Raw genomic sequence first — 20,180 nt, forward strand, 5'->3', positions numbered from 1 at the left:
TATCTGAAAGAAATTATTATTTTAATGTCAAAATCTTTGCCATGGATGTCATGTTTTCGCCCGTCTATTGTTTTTTTTGATTGGCATGGATCTGAGCAAAGGGGCAAAGCCCCCTTTGTTTAACCTTGCAATATTTATTTATTTATTTTACATTGTCGCCATTTCCCAGCAAATATTTTATGAATTTTGATGGGAAATGAAATCAGGCATATTAAAAGGAATTGATTTCTATGAGTGTATGAAGTTGGTTCAGTATGACTCAATTTAAAGGGACTGTTGAGCTATATGGATGGTTGTTGCTGATTTGCAGCTCTAGACTGAAAATCCTGCTGCAACTTAGAAAATGATTACCTTTAAGTCTTTAACAGAGCAAAACTGCTTTTAGATTCTCAAATATTAGGATTTGCTGCTTGTTGTCATTGTCAACAGACAATCTTTGGGTTGTGGATCGCTGGACTGACAAAAGATGAAAACTGAGGATGTGACTTAGAGCTCCAAGACACTGCAATCATTTAACGAATAAAAAGATCGATCAAAACAAATGACTGATAAATCGAATTGATAAAGAAAATAATCTCTAGATGAAGCCTTACAACAAACCAGTCAGACAGAAGTTTGGTCCAGGGGTCCTGAACCTTTACAACACCAGTGTGACACACAGTAAGCTGTCCAGCACCTTTTGCACAACACACACAACTTTATATCTGGAGCTAAACTCCACTGCAGTGTGTTCAGGTCACTGTTTCTTCATCAGGTTATACTGGTGCACAACACCTCTTCGCATCCCTGAGACGAGACAGCGAGAGAACAAAAACAAAATCATAAATAACTGCAGGTCAGGCTGGGTAACGTTGCTGTAACTGCTTGGCAGAGAATGAAAGTGAACATGAATTTCTTGAACTGAGGAGCCAATACTGACTAAGAGTTTACAGAATCTGTGGAGGAAACCCAATCTGCAGAATATTAACTAAAAGTCACAAAATGTCAAATTTAGTTTTGGAGCAACATAAGAAAAGTCATAGGCTTAGGGATATAGACAGAAAATAGAAACTCGCCTTTTTTTTCCAGGCCTGTTGAGAAGTCCAGTGATTGCGCACAGTTACCAAAGAGGGAGATTATTACAAGCCTGAGTTGAGTACGTAGGGGGCAGGACAAAAATCACTCCAGGATCCCATATCTCATCTTCCTAAACTGGCATTTTCTTCTGCATCTTCTGAGTGTATGACACCTCTCTTTCGAGATTTACCTATCCTTTTTCGTAATGTCTTATTTTCAGTTTTGCATCCATCGGATGTTAGAAACGTCATCCGCACGCCAACTCAGACATCCTCTGGACATTTTACTAAGGATGTCCAAACAAGTGATTCAGATATTCACATTCTCATGTACAGCCCCTCCGGATGATTTCAGAAAAATGTCAGAGGTTCAGTGCATGTCTGAAAGCAGTTTTACAGTTTAACAATCCTTTAGGTACAAAGATAAACCACAAGTCATATTTGGAGCATGACTATACAACCATGCTGTAAGGCAGAAGGAAGCACTGTTACAGAATCCAATGGATGGAGATGTTTGACATGAACACACAATCGAGTCAAAACAGATCATGTAACAAAACTATCCTTAACGTGCTCTACAACCAGAATGGGAATCAGCGAGATGGATCAAAAATGTGAAATCAGCTCATATTTAGAACTTCATACGAAACCTTCCATCGCAGGATGAAACATGTCATCAACTTCTACGATTTTTTAAATTTGATTCGTTTTAAATGACAAAGTTTGAGAAATAGTGAGACTCAAACTTCCTGCCACCAACAACTCTGACCTTTGCTAAACAGTCATGTGTGCTGGAATTTTGACTGCAGAAACAACCACAAACTATCAGGGAGAATCACACGGGAGATACAATCTAACAATCATGCAGTAAGTGGGGCGTCTTGATCAGTCAAAATACAAAAGAATGAGCACAAAACACACTGTGAAATGTAACTTGATACAAAGTCTCAATTTCCCCTCAGCTGCAGCTCAAACAGAGTTGACAGTGTCTGAATAAGAGGAAGAAATTGAAACAACTAGGTGATATCCTCACCTTCCTTTGAGTAAGTACATTTTTCTTTATTAAGTTATTTGTAGATTTTCCCCAATAACAGGGCAGCCGATGCAGATGTGGAATATACCTTAAGCACAGGATATAAATTAAACCTCAGAATGAGGTTCCGATTCAAATTACATGAAGCAACATTAGAGCGTCAACCGGGTCAAAGTGCAGTAGTTCTGATTTATGGATTTCAGGAAAGAAAATCCCCAATAAGGCACTTCAAATTTCATTTTGCTTATGCAAAGTCAACTAACATTTCTACACATGCCATTGTCTTGTTCAGAGGCCAATGTTTTTCAATACAATAGAGTGGTTAGGAGACTATGTATCCCTTGGCAGTCATAAAACTAAAAGAGCAGATCATTTGGTGCAATTGCAGTTAATTGATCACATGAAACTAAAAATATCAAAAGGCAACACTTCCAATACCTCATTAAGAGTTTCATGATAAAATTCCAATGAGTTCTGCTCTGGAAACTAAATGATAAGGGTTGAAATGACAGATACGCTGATCATTGTAACCCTCACCTTATATTCCAGGGGGATAAAAAGACCATGTGAACTAATTCAACACTAAAATGTTTGCTTTGTGACGTCGGCAGCTTAACTTCTTAACCTGCCTACATTTTTAAATAAAAGCTTCTTAAACCCTGGTGCACTCTCCAGTCGTTTAACTCAGCATCTCACACTCAGGCAGGCATAATGTTGCTTCAGCAGTCTGCTGCTGATCCTGATCCGAGCTCTGGCATCACATCAACCTGCCAATCAGCCAAAAATTACTAATGACAGATGGGAATGAGAGGAAGTATCAAAGCTCTATGTTCATCGAAATTCAAGACATTCTCAGTCGAGGATCGTATTCAAGGTTACATTTTCAGATTGTGGATCAAGTCTCCAGCATAAAGTCTTTCTGGGTTTGTATGAGCAATTACACTCTAGCACAACCAGAACTTCCCTCTAGTGGCTGATAGAATCCAAATACCACTTCTCGTGCAACTATTCCACCACCTAGATTAAGATAAGCTGCATTTGTAGAACACATTTTTTCCTAGTCACTCCTAAAACCTGGTGAATATAAAGCTATTGACCACTACTCAGCACATCATGGTGCAGTTGACACAAACAATCCCAAAGATCCTAATGGCCCAAAGGATCTTGTCACAATTGAATTGAATTTTTAAGCCACACACAAAAAATGAGAATGACCTTCAAAAATGTTGCCATTGTCTTGTGTGACCAGGCCTTATTAACCAAGAACTAAGGTAAAAGCTCCTCAAACATTTGTACAGCATCTTATTACCCTCATTGTGTGAATCTACAGCAGTATTCAGGTCATGTAAACACACATTCCATGCATCAACAAAAAATCCTGATCCCAACAGAAGTTTCTCATGTAGAAACTTTGACCAATCTTTGTGCTAAATCAAGTCATGGAATCAACATGAATTCCTCGAGTATTTATCCCCCGTTATCTACTTAGTTTTAGCACAAGGTGTGAACAATAGTCTACTGAAAGTTTCAAAATTCATGCTGCTGCCTACAGTGTCTGACAGAGCATGTTTTACAGGCAACAACATATCCCAGGTAGCCAACGTGTGGTGCAACCATCAGATCTTTGCCGCAAGGTATTGAAATACACCAACCATCTCTCTTCTCCTTGATCATTTTCAACATGGATGTATTGCAAAAGTTTCATTTACTACAGCAGAATCTACGTCTATGTCTTAACATATTCGGTCCAGAGCACAAATGGATGTGCTCCGAGTGATCAAATCTCAAGATGTATCCTCAATACTTCTTGGATGGAAAGATACATACATTTTTTTAAGATTTCTAATGTATACATTTCTGGTCTGCACAGGTATCATAATTGTTTTTTGCTCTGACATAGTTAAGATGTTTGGTGAATTCATCATTAAAATTGTTGACAGATCTTTTGAAACCACATCAGGCCTGTGGGAATCACTGATCACCTCTGGCCATGATTGGGCCTGACAAGTTTAAGCCCCCTTAAACTGTATGTGACTGGTAATTTAATTTTGCACCAGTGGACAATCACCAGTTGTTCAATGACAAACAGTGTTTTTCGAGCTCATGATCAGCTGCGCCATGCGCTACTATTCCTCCAATCCGAGCATGTAGGGCATTGCTCAGAGTCGCTCACAGGACTGCTCAGTGTTCGCTGCATATCAGATGATATCAGGTGATAGTTTAAGGTCAGAAGCGCGCCTCCCAGGGCCGGGACGTCTGCCAAACTATAGGCTGCTGTCCCCCAGACAGTCACAGTCAGAACCACATTCAATCAAGACAAACATTGTTTAGATGTTTTGGGCTTTAGATGCGTTCTAGGATTTTTTTTTCCTGAAGCAGTATAAGCAATTATTTTATTTAGATTTCAGTTTGGGTATAGCAATTTATGTTTAGTACTTTGGCACCAACTTTGGAAATACAATTTTTTGGGAAAAAACTGTGAAAGTCCGGGAAAAATTTGCTGCTATGCTAATATATACAGTTGGCATGCATTTTAACCACAAAATACTGGTCAAATCTAATTTTTGTTTTTTAAACTGAAGTCGTCACAGGTTGCGTAGCTGATCTCCAACTACATACATTTACTAAATCTTCACAACGCTTAAGATGCTACACAACAATAGTATGATTAACTTTTTGTCCTCCAAGTTCAACTTAAAATCTGTCATTTGTGGGACTATTATTGCTCAAAAGCAGAGCTTGGAGCGGGCTCAATTCTGCATAAGAGAGTTATATTCTCTAAAACTCAAGGACAGGACAGGTGACATTGTGTATGCATGTGTGTTACATGGACACATAACAGAACACAGAGAAGAAGGAATGAGTGACGGGAAAGGGGCAAGAGAAGTACTGATAATTGGCATTAAGAGGGCCTTTTTGTTTCACCACGTGCCCCTATTTTCTCAGTCGAAGGAGAGAATAAGAACAAAATGGGTCCAAATCAAAAGGACAGGAAAACATTAATCCTTGTTTTTGCAGCTCTGCTCAGCTGTTTAGGCTAACAAAACTATTAGAAAATCCCTGGTGCTGACAGAGCTGGTAAAAACTGTAAAGAAAAAACTAACTTTTTTACTGTCCAAACATGTATGAAAAGAGAGCTGGAAGCAGCTTAGTGGAGCTGTGCATGGCTCCCTGGGTGTCTGCCTTGACTCAGTGGTGCTGTGGCCAGGCTGTGTGCACTCCGGGCCGGGCAGTACAGCTGTCCAGAGTCCCGGGGTCCCTGCCCCGGCTCAGTGCGCTCTGCTGGGGGCAGTGGAGCTGTGCATGGCTTTGTAAGTGTCTGCCCCCGGCCTTGGCTCAATACCATCCCTGCCTTATTTTCGGCCAGGAAAAACCCCGAGTTGGAGTAGCTAGTTATGTTTAGTAAGTAGCAGTATTCAAGAGGCAACAATTCGTGGTCAACCTAGCTTCCGGAGACAGAACCCTACTGCTGACACACATGGTGAGTAAATTGCAAGATTAATGTTAACAGGCAAATACAGACTGTTTATGGGAGAGATGTGTTTTCTATGGTACAGGGTAAGGGACAAAATTAAGACTATTTAGAAGTTGGCTGCAGCTATATCCTTTATCCAGAGGTTGCCGAAGAACGGTCTGCAATTAGTACTGCTCATGCACAAGTTGTGTTTACCAAGTATGTAAGATTCACACCTCTTTCACACCAACATTAGTAGGTACACAGGTTTTTAAATGCAGATTAACATACTAAAAAATATTCCTTTCCCATTGCCAGTTAGGAGTTTGCCTCTCAGTTTTTCTCCAGGTGCATCACGTGCGACATCCCGAGCATACCGAAAACTAAAGCACACTCTCACCTCAATGTCTTGCCAAATTAGTGTGTTAGACCAGGTGTCACATTTCCATCACTGCCAATCAGATCCAGAGCAATAAAAAAACCATGTCTACTGCAGAGTCATTTGACCCGGGAGTGAGGGCTGATGTTAGTGGGGGTTTTTTTCTCTAGTGGCAAACATGAGGACAAAAAAAGACCATCTAAGCATATGTTTCAGCTAACACATCCAGGGTAGCACCACAACAAAGTTAGCTTGCAAGAAACATTAGCTTCATTGAAATGTTTCTTTAAGTTACCTGAGAGCAAGACCTCACCAGGTTAGAAGCGAGGATAGAGACGACCAGCATATCAAGGATATACCCCTCCACTGCTCGATGGTGTGAACTTTATTTCTTACCCTTTGCCATACTTCTGGGACCTAATTAGAAATATCACTTCTACTTCTGTATCGCTGTCTATTTTTGGCTGTGACTGGTCAGGCACTGCCGTGCCTTGCTTGTCTCGCTGACCCATCCTGTGGCGACTCCTCTCACTTAAGTCGATCGTCACCCTCTCCTCTCTGTGACCAGTATTCACTCTGACAGTCTTCTTCTTCTCTCCCCCTCCCCTGTTTATTCCCATCATCTTTCTTCACAGAATTCAGGGGCAGGAGTCATAGCCAGAGGCGACCATTAACATTAGCTGCCACCAACCCCCCCCCAACAATTCACATCAACATTACCTCTTCCTCTGTATCATAATACACTTAGTTCAATTCACTGAGCTGTGGAGGCTCCATATCAGATTATTTTACACATCTATCCATTTTTTTAGCATTTATATCAAAACAAAATAACATCTAAATGGGATACTGATGGTTATTTTCTTGACTTGCATAAACCTAATTTAGTTAAATGTTCTGTCAAATATTTCCTTTCTTTCCACTAACTGCTATCTCGTATATCTCCACCCCCAACGCACACAATCCCATCTCATCCTCCCACAAACTCACAACAGAGCTCACAGCTCAGGTGGAGTCCACATTCAATTTCCCATGTGTGTTACAGCACACAGCTGGGCAGATACCTGCTCCAAACCCCACAGGGTTTATCACTGTTGAAACCTTTAAATAAACCTTGTGCCACGTCGGCTCTGCAGGCTTAGATAAACACAGTGGTGGTGTTGGGAAACCGGCCCAGTGCTCCACCAGATGCTGGGACTTTTTTTGGCTGTGGCGAGCGGGTTTTCTTCATACTCCCACATGTATTGTAAGTCAAATTGTACTTGGAAGATTTACTTATTTAGGTATGTGTTGGATTCTGGGATTTCCCAGTGACTATAGTGGTAAAAGCAGCAGTCTGACAACTTCCTCACATGATGATTTACAAAACAAAATCCACTGAAGTCAGGGTCCAATTAAAACAATCCCTTATTCTAAAATTTGCAAATAAATGTCAAAATATTCTCTTTCGATAAAAGTAATAAGAAACATTGCCAGGACTTGTTTAAATGGTCAATGCGAGACACACAAAGTTCCATAAAAGGCACTGAAGAGAGCTGAGATGGGGGAAATATGTCTACATCAGGAGGTGTGATAATCATGTTGAAATCGCATTATAAATGGTTTGTCATTATCGCACTCAAAATCTCAAATAAAGTCTCATGTGAAAGTTGATTGGCAGTTTAATTCACAAGCTGCTTGCTTTCTGACTTATATCCACAGCAGAGCAGAACAGAGTGACGACAGAGGAGGGAAGCCTTTAAGATCCAAATATGGAGGAAACGACAGTCAGGGTGCACACCACAGACCGCCTGCCTTCCTGCTACACACACACGTACGTCAAATACTCTCCCCGCCGTCACATGCTCAGCCTGGTGACATCACTTCTTGCAGAGTCAAAGGATCAGACAGCAGTGGAGTAGGATGTTTTTCTCTATGTCTGCTGCGCAACAGTAACACCACACACGACAAGAATGAACTGTGGTCATGTAACATATGACCTCAACATCAACTCTCACAGGCATTCATGCTTAACACAAACTGTTTAACTCTAAATTGTTCCAAACTAAAACATAATGACAACTGTGTGATGTCAATGACGCATGATTTTAATTTTGGTCATGAGAAAATGTAAATTAGCACCTTAAAAAAAGATTTCCCTGGGATATTAAGTTGTGCCACATTTCATAATGTACATTCTGATGTTCAGTAGGTTGGGGATATTTGCACCAGGCTGAGGTGTCGCTGGCATAGTGCGGAATTCAGAGGTGAGGTAAACAACACCGTTGACCTTGATGACATGTCAACGTGTTCTCCCCAGCCACCCGACAACAGCTCTTCATCCAAATATGAAAACTACACTGCATTTCCTGTAGCTGCTGCATAATAAAAGCAGGATGACAGATATATTTATTTAACAAACTAAAAATGTACTTTTAAATAAAGCACACACACCAGCGCAGAGATACACGTGAAAAAAAAGTCAAAGCTAGGTTTGACAGGGGTCACAGGTTGGTCACGGTCAACATGGCTACCAAGCAAAATATAGGACTGGGCAATATTACCAAAAAGTATACCAAGTAAAAAAAATCAGTTGATATCAATAATCATAAATAAAAGTCACTAATACTTTTTACTCAATTGAAGGTTGTGGTTTTAAACTCTTCTTTATGAACAAAGAATGACAAACACTTGATAAACAGCTAAATATGTGTGTTATGTATTGTATCTCCTCACTTACACAATGCCTTAGCATTATATCAGTGTATATATTGGACTTATATTTTACTAAAGCAATATTTTTTTATTCTCCAGCCCTAGAGGTACTATAACAGTTGAAGTCAACACAGAGGGGTTATTCTCAAAAAGCACTAGGGTGTTTTCTGACTCAATCAGAGGTCAAACATGTTCCAAACGTCCACACCCCAAGGGAGTCACATAGAGAGAGGAGCAGACACATTAATCATTACATTCAGGGACAAGGGTGTACATTAGCAGACAGTTTCTCCCGCATGACATTTACAGTGCTGTTCTCAGTGGTTAGAAGAAGTTAATGGAAAAAAAAGAGCTAGAGAGAGAAGTTCAAACCCAGTTTACTTTCTGACTGTTGCAAACTAATGTGGCTTATGGAGGGTGTCTGAAGCGAATGGACAAACTGAAGAAGCATACAGGACTGTATGCTTTATCAATGGCTGTGAGGCTCCAGCAGAGCCAAAAGGTTCGGTAAAGCAAAGTGTGAGAGAAGCAACTAATTCATAACCATAGAAAATGAATTGGAATGAATGCAATGACTAGTGTCTTACCTTGAAACTTAAACTCACTCCACTAAATCTTCCTTCCTTATTAAAAAAAGGTCAGAGATAGCTGCAGAAACTGGACATTAAGCAAATTTAAGTTTGTGAAAAATGTAATCCGACCTGTCATGTGAATTGAAACATTTGGCTATAGTCTTGTTATTATTATTATTATTATTATTTTTTTTAAGCACCAGTGAGAGGACACATCCTTGATGCAAACAATCCACACCCTGAGCGAACGGCCGGGCAGCAGAGTTTGAGAGATGGGCCTCTATCGCCAAGTCCAGACACAACACTGACACAGATAAAGCAACTTGGACTCGACAACTTAAGAAAAAGCATTCATCTGAACAGCTGACAATATGTGTGTGTGTGAGTGAGGTAGAGTAGATTTGAGTAGAATAGACATTAGACTGCTTCTTGGCATAGAATTTCCTCTCCAGGATAAAACTATTCACATATTGTCTTGATAAATTATCGATCACTAATCAGTTTAACTTTCTGCTGAACAGCTAAAAGATATATCAATTGTTTCAGCTATAGTGATATCCAAACCATAGGAGCAAATGCCCAAGTGAGACTCAAGTTCTACTGTTTTGGATTCAACATGAGCGAGTGTGTGGTGGTGGTGATGATGTCTCTAGACATCATCATCTGATGACACAGACCATGATGTCTAGAGAGTTTATGGTGATGTTATGTCAAGAAATTCACGTGAAGGTGTGCAGGGAACCTCCTGATGTGGTGTGCATGTGTGAAAGGCAATCTGCAGGTAAACTACGTAGCCAATTCTTCGGATTATACCCGCAGGTCGTGTCTGAAAACGGCTAAAGAGATCCTCTCAGACTGAGCCCACATCAACAAAGTTAACACACACTGAGCTGCTGCAGCAGTGACAGACTGTCCTGCAACATTAGAGCCACTCTACCTCTTCACAGATCAGCACTCCCCGACCTTTGCCAGGGCCTGACACCTTGTAAAAGTCTACAAACAGCCTTGAGGGGATCTGGTGACAGAGGGTGGGGTTCTGTTCCCGCACAACAAAGAAGATGAGATTTACAGGACAGGGACAAATGCAGGAGACAAGGAAGGTGTCCATGCTAATTTTGAAACAGCAAACCAATGGTTCTGTGAAGCACTAATGAAGACAAGGCTGCAGCAAGACTCCTAAACTGTTTGAAAACACACACACCTCAGAGTACTTTGAATTCACAACTTTATTTAGACATGGTTAAGAAATGCTAGGGCAAGGAACCAAATCTGCATTTATTCATCTGGCAAACCTGTCGGTCAATCCTGATTCCTTGAATAGTCTGCATTGTCCACAATGGAAAGGGCAAAGTGCCTTGATCAGTGTACATGAGTACATTATCTCCACAGCCTTTTGTCATGTCCTGATTTTAGTGGGATCAAACCACAGGCCAAATTTCTCCAAAGCTTTTTACAAAGGTCTGATCCTCGCCCTAATTTCACCAGAATTCAGCTTAAAACTATTTGACTGTTTCTACTGTGAACATCACAGCATCATATATCTGTAAAGCTTTTAACTGGACCTGTTGGTCCATGTTTCTTTTTCTCACCTGAACTTGTGGCAACACACCAGCACTTTACAGTTTGAATATTTCTTTACAGTAAGTGTGCCGCAACTAGTGCCAGAGGCAGGCAGGGAACTGGCAGGCTGAGCCAAAATGGCTGCATTTTGCCAGCAGTTAAGCATTGTTAGAGTTAATTTTGTTCACAGGACAGTCTGATGACTTATATCATGTTTTAGTGAGTTCTCATTAGCACCACAACTTCTGTTCAATGTTAAAAGAAGTTGGGACAAAACTTTTAAGTAGAGAAGGTCTGCTTATGAAAACACAGTGCTGCTCTTGTTTAAGGGTGACCCCTCAGAGGAAGCCAGGCCACACAACTGCTCACATTTATCACTAATCCACCATTTACTCCCTCAGGGCCAAAACACATTTATGAATCAGTACTTCAAGCTGTTCTAAGAAGAACTGAGCCCACCATTCAAATTCAGCACCATACATATTTAAGACTCCCTGAGAGGCCCAATTAAGACACATGACCAAGAAAGTCTTAAGAACTTAAGGCTGTGACTGCATCATTTGTATTTGCCTTTGTAATTGTTTGACTGCTCCACTTTGCTTTTGGTGTCATTTTTGGGACAATTTCAATATTCAGGAAGACATAAAACAACATACTATTGATTCAGGAAATGAAAAGTGAGTCTCAATGAAGCCTAACAGCTGTCATTTAAAAAATCTTAATCAAAAGAGTTTTGATCCTGGAACCAGCCCGACCACCTGAGCAATGAATTGTGACCAGAAAACATTTGATTCTGAGCAACAACAAAAAAACATTGGAAAAAAGGTAAAGGCACACGACTGGTAAAGATGATTATTTTAAGAGTGAAGAAACTAATCACAAATTATCTTATCAAAACACTAAGCCATTAATGACCTCTGTGACCTCTGGGTACAGTTTACCCCTTTTCTCAGTCAAAGTGCAATCAGACTGCCCTTTGTATGACATTACAACACAAGACCAGAAGCGAATGAATCCTTTCCCACAAAATCCAGTGGAAACGCACATTAAAGGTGCCCTCTAGGGTTTCTCTTCACTGTGGATTAATGTTTTTAGAAAGCAGACCATGCATGCACAGGAGAATACAGGCAACGATGCACAATGCTAAAGGTCATAACAGAAACATAACTATTATCCAACTACAACAGCAAAGAAAACATACTGCAATCCAGCAAGCATGGATGTAAACACTGCATAAGAAATCAAACAAACGAGAAAGGAAATCTATTTAGCGTGTTTGCTAAGCCTTGAGGATTCATGCATAATGTGGCTGGGTGAGAAATGCTGAATGTAAACAGAACTTTCGTTTGTTCATATGAAAACTCCACAGGGCACCTTTAAGTCTGGGATCAAGACGTTTTAAAGACGTGCCTGAGGAAAACTGTCGAAGGATGTCAGAGCTGGTTTTTAGTAACTGCATGAAAAACAAACACACAAACTCTGGACACTAGTCACTAGGGCTGTAACAATACTCCAAATCCACAGTTTGGCTGGCACACGCATGCAACAGGCTGCACCTGCTGCTGTGCCCAGAAGAAAATGGGTTTTATCACCATGTCTAAAGATTGGTAATTACTTAAAAAACAATAATGGCCAGACAAACAGATTACTTCTTTCTCTTTGCATAAATGTACGTCCCATATTGCAAAATATTCCCACTGTGATCCTAAAACAATCTGCCTGGACCGTGGAAATACTTTTTCCTTCTTTCAAACATTGTTTTTTTTTATCCAGGGCAGGAGTCCAGGATCTTGTTCAAGGACACTCTGGGTACACAATACTGATTAGAGAGCAGTCTACCTTTTTCATTGTCACCGGTGAGCTTGAATCTTTCTATCTAAAAATAAATGTTGCTAGACTGAGTTTTACTGAAAATGTTCTGATCTTCAGGAAAGAACTATAAATCAGTGATACCATTTGAGTATCGCTACACCTCATTCTACACGCACACTGCAGTATCAAGCAGATTTGCTGAGCTGAAAGAGTTACTCAATATTTGCTTAGGTAATCACTACAGAATTAATCACCAATTGTTTTGATAATTAAATTATCATTTATGGTCATTATCATGAAAATAATGTGTCTTTAATTTCAGCTTCAGGGGGTTATGTTTTCTCACTGGTTACACGGAAAATCTCTTGAACAGATGTCCATACAATTTGGTAGAAGATGCACTATGGGTCAGGGAAGAACCCATTAAATTCCAGATCAGGGGTGAATCCAGGAATTTGTTTCACTTTTGTGATAGGGCATTTTTTAAATAATTACACCATTTTCTGAGGGAACAAATCATGATTTAAAAAAATCAGTCACATTTAAAAAGGACTAATTTCTATGAGTGAAAGAAATTTGGTGCAGCTGGATTGAATTTAAAAGGGACTTGGCATAGGTATGTGCTCTACTGTGTCATTGTAGTTTGTGTTGATGTAATTATTTTCTTTTTCATTTGTGATTTCTATATAAACAGTGTTCCTTGAACCAAAGCTACTAGGAAGAGTCACATCAGGCTTTAGAAAATGGCGATGAGAATTTTTCAACATTATGATTAATGACTAAAGTAACTTCAAAGGTAAACTGGTAAATTTCAGCTGTAATGTTCGAATCTCTCCAAATGATTGGCTAAACCCTGTACATTAGAGAGGCTGTTTGCTCTTGACCAGTGGTTCCAGATATGAGAGTTATGATCCACCATGTATAAAACAAAAAACTTTGACATTCAAGGTTATGTTTAAACTTGTAACCGTGATATTATTTCCTATTGTGGAATAAAGCTGTCAAACAATCTGAGATGAGGATTTCACTTTTTTGAGTGCTCAGGATCATGATAACCTGTTGTTCACATGACTTTGTATGAAACAATCTCGAGGGGGGGAATGAAGCTGCTGATCGAGACACATGATCAACAATCATCATCATCATATAACTCGCAATTGAACACTGAATTGAAACACTGCAGCCTTTGGTTATCTCAACATCTGGCTCCCTGCCAGGCCTGCTTTGCTGATATGACAGCTTTTGGACCACATCCACCCAGACTGGTCCGGATTCAGGGTACAGGCTGTTCCCTGAAGTTCACACAGCAGCACAGTCAACAAACCAGCCTGCAAACAAAAAGGCAGCACAAAACGCTGACAAGCTGCAGAGCCTGACCATGTCCAGGAGCTAAAAAACACACATGGCTCAGGAGACCAGAAACCACCATGCACTGACAGAGCAGGAGGATGTGAGCTGCTCCACGTGCATCACCAGTAATCCCTGCTAATAATTGATCAATGAGCTTTTTTGTTTTAAACACATCCCTCGATGTGCATTTTTGTTACAAAACATAATCATCTACAACGTTTCCGCTGGGATCAGTGTGATCGTGTAGAAGCCATGATGACTCTGCCTGCTAGCTCCCCATGCTAACGTTAGCTAGCATGGGTGGACAAGGGAGGCAGGGGCCCGTGTTGCTCTGACGACGTCCACACGACGTGACAACCGTGTTATTACCCAGGAAACAACCGGACCGACGCACAAACAACAACCCCAGCGACGATCCGCTCCATGTGGTAACGATGATGCGGCGCACACGATGCTAACAAGCTAACAGCGGCCATGCCTTTCACCAGGGGAACACGTGGAGTGAACACGTGACGCCCCATAACAAACCAGCTCGTTTTGGTTAAAAGACATTTAACGATGTGATGTTTTAATGATCGGTGGCGTTTCAGTGTCTGGAATCGATGTTGGGAAGACGTACAGGGGCTGGTGTGTGTTTTAAACAGGGTGGGTGGGGGTGGGATGTAGCAGCCTGGAAGCTAAGCTAACATCTGTGTGTATGTGTGAAGGGCTGGACTAGGCCAGAGAAGTGTGTGTGTGCTATTGTTAGCTGGCTTAGCCGCTACACACACACACAACTAAGATCGTGGCTTTACAGCTAATTGATACACCAAGGTGCATGTCTCATTAGTGTGTGTCGAAACCTGCCCTGAAAACAAACGTGTTAGCAACAGTATAAAGACCAGTTTAAACATTGGGTAACACAGGGAGTGTGTGTGTGAGGTCAGGTCTGACTGGCTGGGTGGATGGAGGAGGAGGGGGTGGCAGGAGATGGGACACAAGCTAAACATGGGGACTGTTTTCAAGCCTGATGTCCTGTTGTCTCCTACTTTGCTAAGTTTTGCTAAGTTTAAAGTCACTGCAGGAGGGGGATGCACAGAAGGAATAAATTAAAAAGCCTCCGTCTTGATGAGGAAGCAGAGAAATTCATCCAGTGACAAGAAAAAAAACCTTCATCTGGTGTGATGACACCAGTGCAGCATTTTCACACTACACAACATGTCCATATTTGTGCAGAACAATTCCTTACTTGCACCTGAAAGTCCCAAGCAGAGCACAAGAGACAGATACTATCACATATCTTGTTATCAAACCCTGAGATTAAAGCATAGAGCAAGTAAAACAAGGTCATTTAGGTTTTTATAAAACGCTATGTGGAGCATTTTAAGTGTTATCAAGGGTGTGATCTGTGTGAAACCAGCCACCCTGGAATTCAGCAAAAGGCTTTCTGCTCCAAATGCATTCAGCTAGTCTGGTGTGATGACACAAGTGCAGCAACTTAACAACCATTGCACTACAGCAGATCCATTGTGTTGTAGGACATTTCCTTACTTGCAACTGGGGGTCTCACACAAACCAGAAGGGTTCAACTTTAAGTAATAACGAGTCATGTGAGCTATGTGGAGGATTTAAAAGTGCTTTTAAAGGGTGTGACCTGTGGGCCCAAACTGCTACCCTGAACTTCAGGAATAGCCTTCATCAAAAGGAGGTGGAGGAGTTTGGGGGGGGGGGGGGGGGGGGGGCATGCACTCCAAATATAACCAGCTTGCAGGGAGCACAGACAGGGATTGTTTACGCACCCCCTTACTGATTTTTTTCTGACATTAAAAAACTATGTGACCCCTTCCCCACCGTGATAGCAGCCTGGATGACCACACCTGGACGCACAGACACCGACACAACACTGACAGCCAAGAAATCAACATGTAGGGGAGGGTACGCACCGTGGTGTGCTTGTCCATTCACGCTGACCACGGTCACCGCGTTCATTTTCCTAGTCCACGGGTTCACCTTGGGCGGGGGAGCTTCAGTAAACTCCTTCCTGCTGCCTGTTACCCCCTCCTCGGTCTGCTTGTCCTCGCTGTCACACTCCCCCTTGTCCTCCTCCGTCGCCTGTTTGGAGGTCTGCTCCTCCGCGCCGGGGGTCCCTCCCTGGCCGGGGCCGCCGCCGTTGCTGCTCCCCTGTTCGTCGACACCCGTCTGCCGCTTGGCCCCGTCGCCCCGGCCGCCCTCCTCCTCCTCCGGCTCACCTCGGGCCACTTTCCCGTGCTCCTCGGCTTGGGCGAGCGGATTGCCAGGCAGGAGAGCCTCCACCTGAGTGGCCATTTCCCACCACCTTCTTTCTTCCCCCCTCAGGATTACCAGTCCTCCTCCCCCCCGGCCCGAAATTCGCCTTCAATTTCGGGGAAACGTGAAGTTGCTCGGCGGAGAGTGCCGCTCCTCTGTCGCTCCTACACCGCAGAGCTTCAGCCTAAGACGCGGGGCTGTCGGCGCTGCAGTGAAACATGTAGAAAAGAGAGAAACGTGTCCGAGGGCCTCAGGATTACAACCTTATCTCCAGCACCAGCAGCAACATGGATGATCCCCACCACGCGATACTGGGGTGCGCGCACGTACAGTGTAGAGGGGGCGTAGCCACGTAAAGCCGGGAGCGCGCTTTTGGGGCAGATCGAGATGCTGCTTTCAAGTGCTGCCTGGTCATAAACCCTCTCAAGCTTTGGATATGATAAAGTGCCACTTTGATGAAGACATTCAAGTGAGTTTAGTTACCAAATATACCCATTTGTAATTTTTAAATTAGATGTTTAATCTCGTTAAGTATAGTGTTGGAAGACAAACCAAAAAAATCCAGTTTTCTACTGTAGCAGAAGTAAACAAGGACTTTACCTTCACCAAGGCCAAACAGTCCCGTCATGAAGCCAAATTTAAATTCACTAGATCCAGATTTTGATTTAGATCTGCACCACTCATAAATACCAGTCCCTTAAACGTGCCTGTGAGTTTTCATCAACATCCATTGATTATTATCTGAGAATATGAATGCTTTCTTAATAATACCCCATCCACAAATGTTATGGAAATCAGTGTTTGAAGTGGTTTTTGTGTAATCCTGAAAAAAAAACTAACAATTAAATTCAATTTTATTTGAATTGTGCCAAATCAATTAACTGGAATAGACCTCAAGCAGAACCAGACTCAATGTGGGCGGCCATCTGCCTCAACCAAACACAGACAAAAAAAGATAACCGCATTGGTAATGACATAATGCTCACTATCCATTTTTTAATTGCATTTTTTCCCTCATATTCTGCAGCCATAAATCTACCCAGCCATCCATTCTTGCATAGAATTCCACTAAGGTACAATAAATTGACTAAAGTTAAGTGTCAGCTTCACCTCTCATTGTCCTCCAGATATCAAATTAAAGCAATTTGGGAACCAGGAAGATTCACTCAAACATTCACCAGTTGTAAATCGACTTCATCATGTATATTTTATGTGAGTTAATTCGATTTAGAGCAACAACAAAGAGTCGATTCATTGGAATTGGATCTTGTATACTAGCGGAAATATTGGTTGTATTTTTGATAATGGATAATGTTTAATTTAAAAACAGAGTAAATGTAGGCTATAGTTAGCAATGAACAAGGGTTGTTTTATTTCCTCGATCTTTTTCCGATCACCTTGAACGCCTCGCGGAACCCTCGATGACGTCGGTCTCGCCCTCTGAACGCATCAAATCACGTTGGCTCAATAAATGTCTGTCGCAGAACAATGTTTCACTGTAATTACTCTTCAACAAAACACCAGGTTCAGGTCACATTTATTCAAACATAAGCCACGTAACCAACGTTATTCTGGGTTCTAACTTGCGTAAAACAAGGGAGTACAATTTACGTAAAGCGCTATTCACCGTCGCTTTACTCCACACACGTGTCCACACCGGAGCTGAACGTGTGCGCTCACGCTCCGAGCCCAGCTTTCCTTTTAAATGTTAAACATTCTTTTGTTAAAGTTTCACAGTTTCCCCACAACACACGCAGGAGCTGTAAGAGTGTGTGTCCGTGTTGTGTGCTCGTCATCAGCGTGTGATCCCGTGTGTTGTGTCTCTGCAGTCACATCCAACGTGTGGCTCATCAAGTTCTTCTTAGTCTCTGAGGTTGATTATATAATAGACATAGTACTTCACGTCGGGTTTGTTCCGTGTTGTACTGAATGTGTGTGTCACTACAGAGAAGAGTGAGTGAGGACTTCTGTTTCATAGTCGAATAAGAAAAACTGGCTGAACAATCATTAACTGTTCTACTGCTTTTTGTGTTCTTAAAACAAACCTCAGTTTTCTGCACAGAGACACCTGAAGACATGAACTCAGCTCAGCCTGCTTTTGTAACATTCACCAGTTGACTTAGAATTATTTGGTCAGAGAAGACGTAAGAGAAGTTTTTAAATTCTTAGATTGCAACCAAGAATAGAGCCAGTGGAGAGTTGTTACTAGGAATCCAAGCTTTAAACAGCACTGCATGCTAGTGAAAAAGAGAAACATACATGAACATAGGTTTATGCAAAATTTTCATGTAGGTTATGACAGAAGTTTTCAGATTCTTAAATCTCGGAGTTGTTAAGAGAATAAAAACCAGCATTGAAATTTACTTGTGTAAGGGAAACATTCATCAGTACATGCATATTATATTACAGCAGTGGTTATAAATACCTGTGTGTGTGTGTGTGTGTGTGTGTGTGTGTGTGTGTGTGTGTGTGTGTGTGTGTGTGTGTGTGTGTGTGCTCCTTTTTTTGTCACCCCTATAGGACATTTTCCAGCATAAACACTGACCTTATCAGGACCAGTAGACCTCATGGGACCAAAGCCTGGTCCTAATGAGGCAAAATGGTATTCCTGGTTAAGGTAAGTGGCAAGATGAGAATTGTTGTTAGGTTAAGGTTAGGCTATCCACAATGAATGGAAGTCAATGCAAAGTCTCAATAAGGGTTGCTGTACAAACCTGCGATTGTGTCAAAACCTCCAATTCCTCTTTAATTCAGATAAAAGAGATCGTGTTCATACATGCAAATTAATTTCTTACTTTTTTCCTTATTTGACTTGGCAGGTGCTGATTGGAAGATAGTTTGATTATATGAAGAGCTGATTTGGCCTCAGGGCGGCTGGTCACAACTCTCTAAGGAGCTATAAGGCCTCAGTCTACTTCAAACAAAGTTGTTCATGAATGTTTCATGTGTTCACTAGGCTTAAGTGTTATAGCCTGTTCTGAATGGCAGAGCAGTTGTAGATGAGTTAGACGTTATGGATCCTACAAATTGAGGAGAGAGCACACATTTTCAGACAATCTCACATCCTCCACACTTCCAAACAGATATTGTATGAGCCTAACTTGTATTGCGATCCTTAACAAAAGCAAATTCAAGTTACTCAGTAGTTTTACAAATAAAACTGAAGCATCATAATTTCTATGGCATATCTATGAACTGGCAGTGGCCCCGAAAAAACTGTTTTCTGTTAGTATTAATGGATCAACATGATCCAGGCTCTGTTCCTGACCCAGGTTAAACCAACACAATACAGTGATGCTATGAAAGAATAACACCAGTTAATGCACATACTACAAACTGCAGATTCCAACAGCGATTCTCCATAAGAAGAGTATTACTGAACATCAAGACAGAGTAGCTGAGTAAAGTCACAACTCTGGAGGGGCTTTAAAAAGATAGTCCACCCAAAATTGAAAATTCACTCATTATGTACTCACCTCTATGCCGATGGAGGGGTGGGTGAAGTGTTTTCAGGCCACAAAACACTTTTGGAGTTTCAGGGGTAAACAGCACTGCAACAAAATCCAAGACAATTGAAGTAAATGGCGACCACTTTTTCCAACGTAAAGAAAACCACAGGAAAAAAACCACAAAATGCCTCCATGCTGCTTCTCCGGCAATCAGATTCAACTCGAAGCCGCATCATTTACACCAAGTTTTTAGCCTAAATGTCCACTACCGGAAGTAGCGATGCTAGCACACACCCTTGGGTGAGAGCTTTTGTGCAGTGTGTGCGGTGTGTGAACGTGAATGCGGCTCCAGAGGAGGATATCAGAGGAAATTTAGGCTGGAGAAGTATGGTGGCATTTTATGGGTTTTGTACACAGAACACATTAAGGAACAGTGTTCAGATATTACTTTTCTCAAACTCTTAATTAAGTTCAATCTCCAGTATAAAACTAACCTTAATGTCACATTTTAAACTTGTATCTGTTTGAAAAATGTCGACATGTACTGTAAGTGTTAA

At 41.5% G+C, this 20,180-nt stretch overlaps 1 protein-coding gene across 3 annotated transcripts in view; it reads right to left on the reverse strand.

Annotated features, from left to right (window-relative positions):
* Nucleotides 1-16,502, reverse strand: part of larp1 (La ribonucleoprotein 1, translational regulator) — a 43,242-nt gene extending 26,740 nt beyond the window's left edge. Inside the window, exon 1 of one of the 3 annotated variants that reach the window (XM_020085693.2) lies at nt 15,832-16,502. In XM_020085693.2, coding sequence (XP_019941252.2) covers nt 15,832-16,213 — 382 coding nt within the window. In that variant the 5' untranslated portion in view covers nt 16,214-16,502. The remainder of the gene's footprint in view (nt 1-15,831) is intronic. The other 2 variants (XM_069539475.1, XM_069539476.1) reach the window with 2 other exon arrangements.
* Nucleotides 16,503-20,180: the final 3,678 nt, after the last annotated feature.

This window comes from Paralichthys olivaceus, chromosome 15 (assembly GCF_024713975.1).
Source record: "Paralichthys olivaceus isolate ysfri-2021 chromosome 15, ASM2471397v2, whole genome shotgun sequence".
In the NCBI taxonomy this organism is placed as follows: domain Eukaryota; kingdom Metazoa; phylum Chordata; class Actinopteri; order Pleuronectiformes; family Paralichthyidae; genus Paralichthys; species Paralichthys olivaceus.